This window comes from Balaenoptera physalus (genome assembly GCF_965194825.1).
Source record: "Balaenoptera physalus genome assembly, chromosome: 7".
In the NCBI taxonomy this organism is placed as follows: domain Eukaryota; kingdom Metazoa; phylum Chordata; class Mammalia; order Artiodactyla; family Balaenopteridae; genus Balaenoptera; species Balaenoptera physalus.
Window position 1 is genome coordinate 83411514 of NC_138886.1, and position 15499 is coordinate 83427012.

Here is a 15499-nt window from a genome sequence, read left to right on the forward strand (position 1 = left end):
ATAACTGTTTTAAATTTCTCTCTACTGAAGACATATGATATTAATGTTTCTTAAGCATATGTGCATTATTTTCCAGTATTATAAGCAATACAACGTATAACTTAACATTCCAGATTGTTGCATTCAGTGTGAACAGTGTACGTATTCAGTAAAAAATACATAATCTTCACATGAGTGGAAATTCTGAGCTGCCATGGTATAAAGTAACAAGGTTTTACTCTGTTTGGATTAGGATTTGGATGAGAAAAACACGAGTGTGCATGTGTGTAAGTATGAATATGCATTACACACATGTAGGCACAAGGTTTGATACACTGGTTAACATTCACTTATAACACACATTCCGTATGTGATTGTTGGAGTGAATGATTGAAATCACCAACCTTTTGTCACTGTCAATACTACCCCGACGCCCAGAAGGTCCTGGACTCATAATTTCTCATCATTTTGACCCACATGGAAGCTTGAAGTCAATGTCATCCCCAAACACATGCAACCAGTTTCCAACTTTATGTCCTTAAGTCAACACCTCACATAAAGCTCATTTGAGCGTGGTGACAGGAAAAAGTGAGGCCTAGGCATGGGCACCTGGGCTGGTAGGAGGAAGGTAAGTATTGTCCCTGCCCCATCGTGGTCCTTGTGTTTGTAACACAGACCTATAAGTAAGGGCACTCCAATTCAAATTTTTCTCAGTTTAGGTTAATATCTATGTAGTCTCCATGGTCTGGAGAATTGGCCTTGTCTATCAAAGTTTAGATAACAAGTAGAAGGAATAAGTGATTAAGAATATTAGCAACTGAGACATCCTTTGCAGTGATCCCACTCAGAGTGTATTTGTTAGCAGGCTATGATTTCCCCCACTTTGTGTGATGAATGTATACAACCAGGAAGCAGTGCATGAGGGGAAGGGCTACTGGATTAGGTATTAGGAGATCTGGATTCCTGTTCCAGATTTTCCTCATTCAGTAACCTTGACCAAATCACTTAACCTTATTGCACTTGGGTTTCTTCATCCGAAAAATGATGCTATTAGGTCTCAAAGGTCTCTTCCAGTCCTTGATTTTATAATTATCAGTCAGACCACATAAAAATAAACAATTATGAGGGATTTTAAATAGCTTCACTCAGGATAAGTACTCTGTTTAAAGATGCTACTTGATAATGTTTGTTTCCCCTAAGAATAAAGTGCTTTATACTTCAGGTTAAAATAATCTCTAGTTTGTTTGTTCAGGTTTAGATAGGACCTCAGACATTTAAAGGATCAAAACTTTGATATCTCCAATTCCAGCAAAAATGGGCTGTAATGTAATGAAAAGTAGTGCTTTTAAAGAGAGTTTCCTATTGACCATCGGCGAAAAATATTATCAATTTATCAGACTTTATAATAGTCAATCAACATCGTTAGCAACATTCATTGCATTGACCAGTTTTACTTGTTTTAAAAAAGTTATGCAAGATCAGGGCTTCAGGCAAGATTTCCAAAGTCATTTTTTGTCGTTATTTGTATTATTTAGTGAAGTCCTGTAAAAAAAGTGTTCCTCAATGTTTTGGTGATTAATCTCCATAATATCAAAGGCATATATATTAGAAACCAAAGTCAACTTCAAATGAACGCTTTCCACTGTCAGAAATCTCAGGGGTCTGTTTGGAGTTGGTTCTCACACTGAATAGATATGAAAATGACTACAATGCATGGGCTTTAAGCAGAGCAGGGAAAGGAGTCTCTCTGAAGCTCTCTGTAGAAGTTAAATCAACCTTGATGATGATACAAAATATTGATGGATTCCAGAGTTGTGGGTTATGTGTTTTCTTAAACCAAACAATGGTTGAATAAAAATCCCTTATTGATGACACAGAGATCTGGAGATGGGGAGAATTCTGAGCTTTCTGATGCTATTAACTCTCTCTTTTTCAATTTAGTTGCTCCAACTATCACATTTCTCGAATCTCCAACCTCAGACCACCACTGGTGCATTCCATTCACTGTGAAAGGCAACCCCAAACCAGCGCTTCAGTGGTTCTATAATGGGGCAATTTTGAATGAATCCAAATACATCTGTACTAAAATCCATGTTACCAATCACACGGAGTACCACGGCTGCCTCCAGCTGGATAATCCCACTCACATGAACAATGGGGACTACAAGTTAGTAGCCAAGAATGAGTATGGGAAGGATGAGAAACAGATTTCTGCACACTTCATGGGCTGGCCTGGAATCGATGACGGTGAGTACCTGATGATTTTGCATCTGGGGAGAAGATAGGGTATATCACTCAATTACTGACAACATCATGCCAAAGCCAAGTCCAGGGGCAGGGATTCATACTCTTGCCATGGAGGTGATGGGGATGAATAACTTTGAACAATATTCTGATAAACACACATTATTTTTCTCTTGAGTGTTACATGAGATTGTGTACCCACAATGGCAAACCCCAAATAAATCTGTGAGTGGGCGAACTGTATTTTGTTGGCTCATGAACTAGTTAAGATATATTTTCTAGTCCCTTATCCATTTGGGACTCAGAATCCTGCTCTTTCATCCATGGATGAGAAACTAGTGTCGTGGAATGTTTTGCTTACCTGGGCTGACTGAGTTGTGGCATCCTTTGATGGGATCCTGAATTGTTTTTCTAGGAGTGGTAAAAGTTCCAATCTGACCAATGGTTTGGGTTGGGAAAAGGATGGCTGGCATCAGGAGTCCGGTACATGGTCAGCAGAAGAATTTCAGTGGGAGCCTCAGTAAAAGCAGGGATGATGTCATGCCTTTACCTCCTCCAGATACTCTTGCTCAGTGAAGTATTCTTACTTGCTTGATTGTGTTGCCCAAATACCTGCTACTATTGTAGAGACTGAGCCCTGTGTTTGGATACTGGGACCTGTACATGATTAGAATTCCTCACCATAACAGCCCCGAGTTAATCAAAGCCACACAAAAAGAGCCTTGCAGAGGGGAAGGGAAAATAGAAACTTGGAGGCCCATGGGGTCGGGGCTGCTTGGGCAGCATGTACTAGTGTGGCTCGCAGGGCAGCCACGTGGACAAAGGCGATGGCTGCAAGCCACCTTCACCAAACGAGAATGCAATAATTCTCATTACACAATACATCTTCCTGTTATCCTGGTATTTATTCAACAGCTTTTTAAATGCACAGGCTTCCTCAGTGTGCTCAAAATGTGATTTGAATTATGTAAGTTTGATTTACAAACAGCTTTTCAGGAGCACATAGAACAAGCTATGTTTGGATGACTTACCCAGACACCCTGGCAGTTGTTGCCTGTTTCATTAAATCTTCCTCTTAATTGAGAGTTCAGTTGCTTGGCTACATTTGCTGTAGTAAATCGCTAGATTGCTATGTTCCTTTTCCTGCATGTTTGGAGGGATAACAGCTTTATAGTTAAATCCAGAGACTCTGCTTTTGGGACAAGTGCTTTTTGTCTGTTTTTAAATAAACTTTTGATTTGTGAATAATTTTAAATATACAGAAAAGTTGCAGAGATGGTATCCAGAGTTCCCAGATACGCCTCACCTTGTTTCCCTGATGCTAACATCTTGCATTACTTACATTTGTCAAAACTAAGAAACTGACATTGGTATGTTACTCTTAACTAAACTTCAGACTTTATGTGAATTTCACCAACAACTGACTTTTGAAACAGTTGGAGGTGAACTTGATTCCAGGGTGAAGGTCTGGTGTTGAAAAGTTTTAGAAGTGGTCTGTGTGCTTTGATATGAGCACTGTTCTGTCAGTGTAAAGCCAGTAGCTTCTATTTTAGATAGGATTTTGATGTATTTTCTTTTGAACATTTCTGTATGGTACCAATATTTGGTAGAGCTTAACTCCTCTTATCTCTGTGGCCTCATTTTTATTGATCACTTTTGTTAGTTTTAACTTAGCTAGTGATGGGAAAGAATGGTTTTCTGGCATAAGAATATCTTGGAGTCTCTCAAATATTCCCTTAAAAGGAAATATTTATTTATCTAAAACAAAAATTAAGCCACATTTTATAAAGATGTTCTCTTCTCTCCTTTTTTTTTTTCCATTTTCTTGTTCATTTATTCCTTTTTATCGGATCTTCAATGTAAATATGGCTTTTAGAAAAGTCTGATTTTTTTTTTTCTTTTTAAGTATTTACTCAAGGACCAGCTATCAAAGAGTAATAAATGAAAGTGGAAATGAAAGAGACTTGGCCCTGGGTGATAGTGGATATAAATGGCCCGTATGGGCCATAAACCAGTTTGGCCAATTAGAGTGTGACCTTACTTGGCTTTGTGTGATAGAATCTTTGTGGGCATTTATAAGATTTGTAGCTGTAACCCACAGATAATGGCTTTTCTTAGAATTGATTTCTTTCCCTCTTAACCCTCTTTAAAACTAAAGAAAAATAGACAAATAGCATATATATATATATGTAATTTCCCTGCTGGTCTAAATGTACATTCCAAGTTAAGGACATCAGGTCACATTTGGATTTATAGCCCTTCAATATTTCTGCTGTCATCTTATAGTAATTGCTCAAGAAGTTTAGCTCCCACAAATCTTTATGATAAGAAGTTTCAGCTACTTTTTTTTCCTAGTTGTTTTGATGAGATCCCCTTTTTTCACACTGGGAGTTTCTGGACTACCAGGAAGCGGGCAGCCTGAGATCCCTGTGAAGCTGGTCGCATCACCGTATGAAGCCAGAAGAATTAAAATGGCAGCTCTTTCGTCCTTGGGCATGTGTGTTCCTCATTCAGCTCAGAACTGAGATTTCTGTGAAATGGTCACTTTGCTTAGGAATTCACTGGCTATTTGGAGATAGAGAATGAAGCGTGTTGAAAGAAATTAAAACAGAAATAAAAACAAATAAACAAAAAGTCCCTGATAAAAGAAAAATGGGTGAGCATGGAAGAGGATGGTTGACTGAACCCAGTGACAGTTCCGATTGCCTCTCGCACAGCACAGTGTGGAAACGCAGGATATGGTGGCAGACACTCTGCTTTCCACTTGAAGCAAGGATGGGGCAGAGAGACCCCGAGCCAGCATCAGCTGGGCCAAGAGGGTGCCATCGACCACGTGTGAGGTTGGGAGGAAGGCAGTAAAGATCCCCATATAACGTCTCTCCAGGGTGCTGGGACCTTGCAGAGTCTGACACCAGACACCAGCCCCAGCCAGGGTGCTGTGAGGAGGGACAGGTGTTATCAGGTCTTCGGTTGTCAGCAGGACCCGGGTACCAGGCCAGTGCTTTTTCTATCTGATCATCACTGGCAGCCTGGGTAGCAACTGAGAAAGGGAGGAAAGCCTTTCCCAAACTTCAAGTGCTACATCGATTGTTTCGGATCCCATGCTTAGAACTGAACTCTGCTCTGGTCAGTTTTGAGTTATGTCTAAAGCACGACGTGCAGTGCAATCTAGAGAACGGTGGTGTTTATCTTTCTAACACACGGAAGAGCACAACTGGTGACAGTCAAATTAATTTCATTTTGTTTTGGTTTTCCATCGGCCCTTTACAATTTAGTCAGTAAGAGTAACCTTCTTGGGTTCCTAGAGCAGGAGCTTCGCACTCTATATTGCACGTTAGAATCAACCGGTGAGTTTTAATTGTTGTTTTATCTTATTTCATTTTTTAAGACACATTCCTGGGGCCCACCTCTGGCAATTCTGATTCAGTGGCTCCGGCTTTGGCATTTTTCATCTTTGAGATTCCCAGTGACTCCAATGTACAACCAAGTGTGAGAGTCACTGGTCTGGATGGGAGCTCTGACCCAAGTAAGATTTTTTGGCTCATTGTTGAGTAACAGACAATCCTTTGGTCACTTGAGGTTGCAGACAAAATCTCAACTGAGAAACAGGATGTCTCTTCCGAGTTAGAAACCAACTCTGGACTTGCTTTGAGGGTCAGTCTCCTCTCCCCTCCCGGTTCGGGCTGGCAGCATGGGGGCGGGGGCTGGAGCTCGCTAATGAGGTGGAGGGGTTGGGCTAGGGGGACAGAGGGCGGGGAAAGTGTGCTGGCTGGCGGCTCTGTGCTCTTGGGACCTGGCGGTGTTCAATGCCGATTCACCGATCTTGTTTCCTGGAGACCTTTGTGGAGATTCCTCTCTCTGCAGCCCCCTCTCCTGCAGTTCCCACGACATAAATGCATTTCTGTTCTGGCTGCTGGAAGCACCTCCTTCCTCAGCACCCAGGAATGCAGCTTTGTGCTTTTGGGGTCCCTCTGGCCCTCTGGACTCCCCGTGCAGACTTCCTACTGGGCTGCCTCCATCTGGTCCACAGGGAACCCTAGTGATCCCTTGTCCTGACATTTCTGGATGTACAGGTGGAACCCAAACGTACCACACAGGTGGCCTGAGCCTTCTCTGGCAGAGCCAGCCGCTTGTCCTCTGAGCCTTTCGCCTACAGAGAACACAGGACACGTCCTCAGGCGCAGCCAGTGGAAGCCCCATGCTGGGGTGCTGACGATGGCAACACTTCTCCCCAAAGAAACTTCTTTATAAGTCCTTCCTTTTTCTCTCCTCTCTGGGACCTTTTGAAGTCTCAGCGTGAATCAGATGTTTCAAAGGACAATGGATTCAGTTCTCAACCATTTCCTTTGTGAATTCCGCCTGTGAGTGTCTCATGTTCACTTTGGTGTCGGTTACTAAGGCAGGAGAGTCTTGCTTAACATCCTGTTGTACTAGAATCCTAGGATTTTGAACAATTTGTCAGATCTCTCTGGAGGTTTAACAAACAGAGGGCGCTGGGCTACCCACCAACAGGCAATAAAACAAAGCCCTTTCTCCCAATAATAGAAAACACTGCAACCACCCATAAAATGATAAAAGATGAAGAAACACTTGGGCTTTCATTTCTGTCCCCTGCTTCTGTTGGTGGTGGTCTTCACCCTGGCTTCTAATTCCCAGGGATGTCCCTGTCCCGCTATTGGGCAGGATCTACTCATGAAAGGCAGGAAGGAAAGCTATTCAGCTGAAGGTGTGCAGAAATTGTAGGCAATAAAGAATTAAGCACCCCTTCGAATGTTCTCTTTCTGTGGAAGCCGTTGAACAGAAAAACTAAGTGGAATAGGTAGAACCTCCAAAATTTTACTTTTAATGAGATAACTCCTGTCTCTTGCTGTTGATCCAAATGACTCATTCATATCTGGTGTCTGAGCTTGGAATTTAGGTATAGTTTTCCCCCTCTCCTCATTATTCCAAAGGAAGCTTGGCACAGGGGGAAGGGGCTGGGTTTGGAACTCAGATCTGATTCACAGAAGAGTTCTGTCTTTCACGACCTGTGTGGCTTTGAGTGATTTTCTTACCACCTCTGAACCTAGCGTTGCTTCCCTGTAAAATGTAGGGTTCTAGCACCTCCTTAGAAGGTGGTTGTGAAGATGCGCGTGTCTGGGAGTGCCCTCAGGGTACCTGACCCAGCACAGGGAGGAGCTCGGTGTGGTCCTCTCCTGAGGGACATGTAAGGGCATAATGACAAGGTACCCATCCTCGCATCCCTTTGTGCTTATGCTCTGTAGCCTTTAGGAAGAAACTTGCTGACCAGAACCGCTTTTCTCTCAGAAAAGAGAGATGTCCTCCCTCATCTAGAGGCTTGGGCTTGCCCAGAGAAGAGGACCTCCAGACTCTGTCCCCTGACTACATGAGCTTTCTAGACTTGGCCCTTTCAGGAGAAGACTAAGTCAGCGTTGGGCTCCTGGAGAGGGTGGGTGAATGTGAGCTCTCTCAGGTGTCTAAGCTCTCTCCTCCCTCTCCCCATTTGGAGTGGGGTCCAGACATGTGCCACTGGGGACAAAACACACCTCTTGCCCTTACCCCTAATATTTTCTGCAGTCGCTGCCCTCGCCCCTCAATATTTAGGTTTGCTCTATGCTTCACTGAAAAAATTACTATCCTTTATGTCCACTGGGGCCTTTTGACTTTGGTCAAACTTGCCATGGAGTTGTAAACCAGGGTTTCTCAAGCTTTGATGAGCAATTAGATCTCCTGGGGGTCCTGTTAAATGCAGATTCTGATGCCATGAGTCTGGAGAAGGGCTTAGAGTCTGCATTTCTAACAGGCTCCCAGATGGTGCTCAAAATCCATGGACCACACTTTGAGTAGTAAGGGTAGTTCGCTTCTGCTCTGCAGAACCTAGCCAGGGTCAGTGGTGGTGGTGGGGGGGTGTGAGCCCTGGAATAACTGGTCAGGCATCCATCGAGGTTACCTCACTGACTCTCCAAGGGTATTAACCAGCAATAATGATAAAAATATGGAATAGTTGGTGCACAGAGATGCACTCTAATTGGGCTTGGCAAAAGGTAGGATGGCTTAAGGAGGCTTGGGAGAGTGAATAAGTAGAGACAGCAGTGCAGGCACACACATAGAAAGCATGGGGTTATCTGAGGATTCTCTGAAGATTCTGCTGTATCCTATTTAGCTTACCGGTCAAAAATAAGACTTGTCTAAGATGAAATTGATCCATTATGTGGATGTCACTGGAATTCAATCCCACCTATAGAGAAGTCCCTTCATGAACACGAATGTGTGAGTGGAGACTGAGTGGAGACTAGGAGTGGTGAGGGTACATTTTAAGCACACTTTTAAGCAGAAATTCATGGCAGAGAGATTGCTTGTGAGTGCCATGAGGAAGAAACCTGGAGCCTTTGCTAGCATCTTCTGATTAGATAGCACAAGTTCTAAGAATTTTCAAGGTCAGATATTACTGTAAACGTGAACACGTTGATTGCTTAAGAGTAGATTCTCTTGTTGAAATCATTACTCAAATGATTAATACTTTAGGCTTGGAACAAGCCTAGCCAGAGCACTAGATGATAAAACACCTGGGTTTTAAAGCTTTCCATTCTTTAGGCTGTACATAAAGAGTGCCTTTAAGGCCCACTCATTCAGGAAGAATGTCACAGCTCAAGAATGCTCATTCACACAAGCAGTGGGAGTCAATGACTTATGCTGCCTAATTCGGGAGCAGTTGCCTCCTATGCAAAATGCACGTCAGGAGCAAACTATAAATATTGGAAGAATTTTCCCCACAGCTTTTCATTTGTGCCGTTTTATCCAAAGATTCATGACGTCTGGATGAACTAGAGCTCTCTACAGCACTTAGAATTGACCTCGAACTGGCCGGTTTAGATTTGGTGTACTTAAGCCAAAGAATGTGCGGTGGGGAAATTTCTCCAAATGTTACACATTAAGAAAATATAAAGCCCTCCACTACTTGTTCTTAAGGCCATTTGTCAGGACCCATGTCTTGTCCTGGGAGTGAAAGGACAGAAAGTTTTACCTGCTTTTCTGCCTTAAAAACGGAGAAGGGTATGGTTCAGCTATAGACTCATAATAATCATGATAATTAAGATTTATACTTAAATAGCTCTTTTTGTCTCAAGAGTACTAATGTTAATTAATTATGCCTCCTGAAGCTCCTGAGGAGTTGCCAAGCCAATGCCATTATCCTCTTCTGTCGAATGAAGACTCCTTTGTTACAGAAAAATGAGAAGAGGCTCCCAGTGCTTCATGGCACAGTAGTGGTTCAGCCAGAAAGAAAACCCAGACGTCCGAACCCCCGACGTTTTCAGGCCCCGAGTTCAGCCTGCCATTTAGACAGGGAAGAGGAGAAGGATCTGGAAATCAAAAGGCAGACTGCCTTGAGTTAGGAAACACTGTTGACAAAGCAAGGGCAGTTTATTTGAAAAGAACAAATCTTTTGCTATGCCTTTATCATATGGAATTCTTTGAAATATTTTTTAAGATCACACTAAAAAGAGTCTGCAAAAAGAATTGCAAGAAAAGTCTTTAAAAAAAAATTTTTTTTTTTAGAGCATTAGAGAGAGACGAAAAGCTTAAAGGAAAGAAACAGATGTGTCTCCTGGCCTCCACTATTATTTTTATCTTTAGAGCAGAATGGAAAGTGAACCCTCTGGTCAGGCTACCTATCTTCCCACAATTTTTTTTTAATCCTACAAATGTGTTTTTCCTTTTACTGTAGAGTTTTACAGTTAAAAAGTCATAAAAATTTTCTCATGAAGATTTATATAAAGTCATAAGATTTACTCACCAGCTATAAATGAGATTAGAAAATGGAAGTAAACAGGTCCTGGTGTTAAGTCATTTAGCATGGAATTAAGAGGATGGCGGAGTGCTTTGGTTTGATATTGTTGAGGGGAGTAAAATGATTTTATCATCCATGTTTAGAAGCCTAAATGCCCAAAGGGTCTGTCTCTTGCAGGTGCAGACATGGCACGTTGAATATGAAGCTTTGTCAGGAGTGTGTGTGTGGTTGTAATACAGTTTCCATTGTTCTTTTCACTTGGGGCATTTCAGATTTCAGGCTGTGCTCTGGACCTTAGTCCTCTTCCCATAATTCCTGACCACATGCCTTGGGTCAAGAACGAGGTACTGACAGAAATGGAAGAATTTGTTGCACCCATCTTCTCAGACCATAAAGAGAAGCAGTCCTTTTTCCCTCCGCTTGAGTTTTGGTTGACCTTTTGACTTTTTTTGGCCAATAGCAAATGGCAGAAATAACACTGTGTCAGTTCTGAGTCTGGACTTTAGGTTGGCTGGAAATAAACACCAACCTTGGGAAAGAGGTCGTGGAGGATTACGAAGATATGGAGAGATGCCCAGCCAGCCCCCAGCTGTCCCAGTCATACCAGCCGAGGGGCATGGAGGGAAGGGAAGCCAACTTGGATCTTGCAGTCCCAGCTGGACTGCCCCAGTCAACTTCACGTGGAGCCCACTAAGTGCTGCCCAAATTGAAGAAGTAGGACAAATAAATGGTTGCTATTCTTATTGTTTTAATAATAAAAAAAAAAAGAACGAGATACTAGTGAGAGTAGCACCTGGAGATGCTCCGCAGACTCTTGGGGAAGATAGTACTTGAACATCAGACAAGCAGACATTGGCACTCGTCTGGTTTTGGTTGGTGTAGCTTCTGCTCTTGAGTGAGCAGAGGTAGAGATGGAGGTAGAGATGGCCTGCTGCTTGTTCAGAATGCCAGTGGGTTAAGGGAGTTCCAGGATGTCCATATTTTATTCTGGAGATTCCCAACATGAAGCGTCAGGTCTTGAGGCCACCTCTGCTACCTCTGTCTGAGATTTCTTACTTAAACAAAGCTACTCGGATAGTCTTTAAGGAAACATAACCCTTCTCAAATCTCCACGACAAGTGCATTACTCAAGTGCATTTATCTTTCATTCATTCTCTTTTCACTGGCTTTTTCCCTCCTAGCTCATGTTTGTCTTTTCTCACTCACCCTTTTTTTTTTTTTTTTTAAATTTATTTATTTATGGCTGTGTTGGGTCTTCGTTTCTGTGCGAGGGCTTTCTCTAGTTGTGGCAAGCGGGGGCCACTCTTCATCATGGTGCGCGGGCCTCTCACTATCGCGGCCTCTCTTGTTGCGGAGCACAGGCTTCAGACGCGCAGGCTCAGTAATTGTGGCTCACAGGCCCAGCTGCTCCGTGGCACGTGGGATCTTCCCAGACCAGGGCTCAAACCCGTGTCCCCTGCATTGGCAGGCAGATTCTCAACCACTGCGCCACCAGAGAAGCCCTCTCACTCACCTTTTAATCCTGATTATCTCCAACAGCGGTTCCTACCTTTAGCATATAATGGTACATAATGAATGAATTTAAACTAAGTAAATTAGACTTTAAAATGACAGAGTATCTTCAAAATCTGACCATTGCCAAAAGTCCGAAAAGGAAATGGTGATTTTTTTTCCTGTGTCTGCATTTAAAATGATGTTAATAACTACTGTGCTATTGATGTGTAAACCTCAGTGGATGTTAGCTTGACTGAGAAGTTGCTAGAAGCAAAATAATCTGCTTGATAAGCTGGGGTCAGCTGGAGTAATGTGACCCTGGCTTTTCATAAAGTCCAGGTCTGTGCATCCGTCCACATGGCAGGCCTCCTAAACCTTCGTACAGAAAGAGGCATTTCTTTCTTTTGATGAGTAGGTCCTCGTCAGACATAGTACAGTATGGTAGGGAAGAAAAAAAAACCCATTATTGTTCCTCCTACGTTGTCGTTCTGTGAGTTTCATAATCTTGCACTAAATTTGGCTAATCCTGACAATGAAAGTGAAATGACAATACTTCTCATGCATCTGGGACAATGAAACTAGGAAAATATAGTGCTTTTCAGAAAGTGTAGACATGACCTAATGGTTTTGATGGTGAATTTGGTAGAAAAGGCATGCACTGATATGAATCGGAAGTCTGGAAAAGGACCTGTTTTCCAGATTCTGAGCTAACCGATTTCCTTTTGATCCCACCCCAAATCCCAGTTTTCTGTACCTGACATTTGCTAAATTGAATTGATTCGACATTTTGGATCTTCCTGGGGCTTTGTGTGAGTAATGTGTTTGGGTGTTCCCTTTCTGCGATGAGCCTGAATACACCTGTATGTCAGTCATATTCACTGAAGCCCTTTCATGTGTGTGGTTTAGATACATCTGGCTCTGAATCCTCTGAGTCTTTTTACTTTCTTATGGAATCAGGTGGTGACTACATGTGGGGTTGCTGAGAGCATGAGAATAAATCAGGGTGACTGACTGGTCCCAATTTTAGCACTACAAGTCCTATGTCCAGGAAAAGCCCTCATCCTGGACAAATTGAAAGGATTTGTTTGGAACTATTACAGTTTTAAAACTTAAACTCCTTGGCCTCAGGCAATCTTGGTTGGTTGGTTGGTTAATCTAGTACAAATGAGGGTCCACATACTTATATCCAAATACTTAAAAAACATAAATCCAGTTAAGGAATTGTTAAATAGGTTCTATCCTCCTACCTTGGCAAATGTATATTTATAATGACCTGTAAGCCTGGGTTTGAAGATCAAATTCTCAGACTCTTGGAGTTCCAAGCCAGAACATAGTGGTTTTGGTAGAGCTGGTCCCAGCCATGGCCCCTGCCCTGTGCCTCCGGCTACATGGCGAGAGGTATAATGAGAAGGGATGGGTATGCATGTGGACACCTCAGCCCATCCGTCCTCGCTCAGTCCTCACCCCACCCTTGGCGTCTTGAGTCAGAGGGAGGGCGCTCACACTCATGGTGAGGCCACCTGGAGCTGACCAATATAGGGGAGAGGCTGCCTAGTCCCAGCAAGTGTGTGTGGGGCCTGTGTTGAGGGAACTCTGGGTCCTGGGGACCTGGAGTCAGGTCTAGAAGTGAAGAGTAGACTCTATTGGGCAGATGCCTTGCAGATTGAGATGGTAGGTTGAGGGGACAGTGAGAAGGGGATCTGAGTGGGTTCTTCTAAAGTAACAGATTACTGAGCAGTTCAAAGAATGACTTGCTCTCTTGGGATTATAGAACCTTTCCTTCAGCAGGGGTGGAAAATCCTCACCTTGAGGGGACACCATTAGGTCCAGGGACTTTGCAAAGAGGAAGGACTTCAGGGGATGGGTGGGTGTCCTGCAAATGATATTCCCAGGGCTGCTACTGGGATATTCTCCTGCTTTATTCACTGAATTACCCCTCAACCTGCAGGGCAGCTTTCAAGATCCTTCTCAGGAATGTCATATCAGCTACAAATAATTCTGACAATGCATATTGGCATTTTGTAACTCAAAGCTACTTTGAAGTGGTGTTTGAGGTTATAAAACTCAAAATACAATTGAAAATGACTGGAATCGATAACTTAGCATGAATTCATCAGAAGTGGCTGCACAGGTTGTGCACTGCACAATTTCAGATGGTTCCATTAACATAGAATGGTTGATGCCATTAATGGTGCCCCCTAGCGTTGTACAAAGCATGGACTGCATGGCAGTATGTAGCATCCCTGAATCGAAGTGCCCAACAATCTACTTAATTTTTCCCCTGCTAAAATAGATATTCTTCTAGTTGAACTGTGTTGAAATTCTAATTTAGCATTAGGACTACTTTTATTTGGTTCTTCATTTAGACTAACCTTGATTCTTCACTGGGGAATACATGAACAGAAACTTGGCTCAAGTTTCACTTATTTTAAGTATTTTTCTGCTAAGGGTTCAGAAATGAAATGAGAACCAAGTAAACTTTATGGTTTACAAATTTTACTTTTTCACATGGTAAGGAAAGACTAAAAGCATAGAAAGTGGCTTTGGAAATTCATTTTGTAATCACTTAAATATTACATCAAAATTTAATTTTAATTGCAAGCAGGCTTTCATATAGACACCCAGTTAGTTCTGAGTGAATAGTAAGTAGCAAATGTTTTTTTGTCACCGGTTCTTTTTGACAGTGATTTTAAAAAGTTAAAAAATTTTTCTTGTTTTGCAAATTCTCTTAGGAATATTTTTAAATGAATATTCTGACCATCTTGGAGACTAAAGACACATCCAAAAAAATTAAATGGTATACTCTTGAATTTCTCTGTGATATAACATTTATTTATAATCTCAGTAGAGAAAGTACATTTATTTTTCTATGTTGTATTAGGGTAAAAAAAAAAAAAAAGGGTTTATTCTGTCATGGAAATGTCCCTGAAGACCAAGTGGAGAGCAAAATTGTGCTTTAGGTATTATTATCCAGGCTGGTTGACAATGTGTTTGTGAATACAAATGGACCTGCCAAAACATAGTTTGAAAGTAACCCCCAAACCATCAGAGAATAACAAAAGTGGTATAGAAATGATCTGTTTCTGGAATAAAAATACCAAAATTACAATTAAAATGATCACGTGTTTAATAGAAACAGTTTTAAAAAAAGGAAATGGTCATAATTCATTGATTGTTGAATATTTTCTTCCTAAATTCTGTTTATCTTTTTCTTTCCTGTTTTGGAGGAGGGATGGAGGTTGTGGGCTTGGAGAGAGCAACAAGGTTAACATGAAGCAAACCTAGAATTTCAGATTTTATTCCCCTGTCCTATAAAATAGTCTATTCAATTAGAAAACCTTCAATGTATATTTAGCTGATTTTAGTGGGTATAAGTTAGTAATTTTTTAACTTCAAATGCATACTTAACAAGATATCTTTGTTTTGTTTTCTTTTTAGGTGCAAACCCAAATTATCCTGATGTAATTTATGAAGGTAGCTATCCTGTGGTCTGTATTTTGTATTTTTTTCAAAATGTTTGTCTAAAATGAAATAAAACAATTAAAAGAAGGACTTTAAGCTCAGTTAAATATACACTTCAAGCATGACATAGGCCAAAATAATATTTCAAAAATCATTCAGTATTGATGGCTGTTTTCCCTTGATATTTACAATGCCTGTAAATAACGTTTTCTCTCTCCTGCTTGTTCTTGGAAGTAGTAAATCCATTCCGCTGTAACAGACATTTTGTTTCCATAATTGGGAACTAATTACCTGTTTAAAAGCCATGACTACCAAGAAAAGGGAGGTGTATCAGTTTCTGGCTGTGACAGTAAACCCAATTCTAAATTATGTTTTTTACAAAATGAGGAAGGCTGGCTCACACACCGGAGCCTCAGAGGCAGGGCACGTTTTAAGGTTGGTGAAACAAGCAGCTCAACCATGTCATCAGGGATCCAAGTTTTTTTTTATCTCTGCACTCTCCTGCCCATTGTGCTGGCTTCACTGAAGGCT

At 41.7% G+C, this 15499-nt stretch overlaps 1 protein-coding gene across 12 annotated transcripts in view; it reads left to right on the forward strand.

Annotated features, from left to right (window-relative positions):
• Nucleotides 1-15499, forward strand: part of NTRK2 (neurotrophic receptor tyrosine kinase 2) — a 411119-nt gene that overhangs the window by 58463 nt on the left and 337157 nt on the right. For all 12 annotated transcript variants that reach the window (XM_082469619.1, XM_082469620.1, XM_082469622.1 and 9 more), the window contains 2 exons: nt 1921-2226; nt 14945-14980. In XM_082469619.1, coding sequence (XP_082325745.1) covers nt 1921-2226; nt 14945-14980 — 342 coding nt within the window. The remainder of the gene's footprint in view (nt 1-1920; nt 2227-14944; nt 14981-15499) is intronic.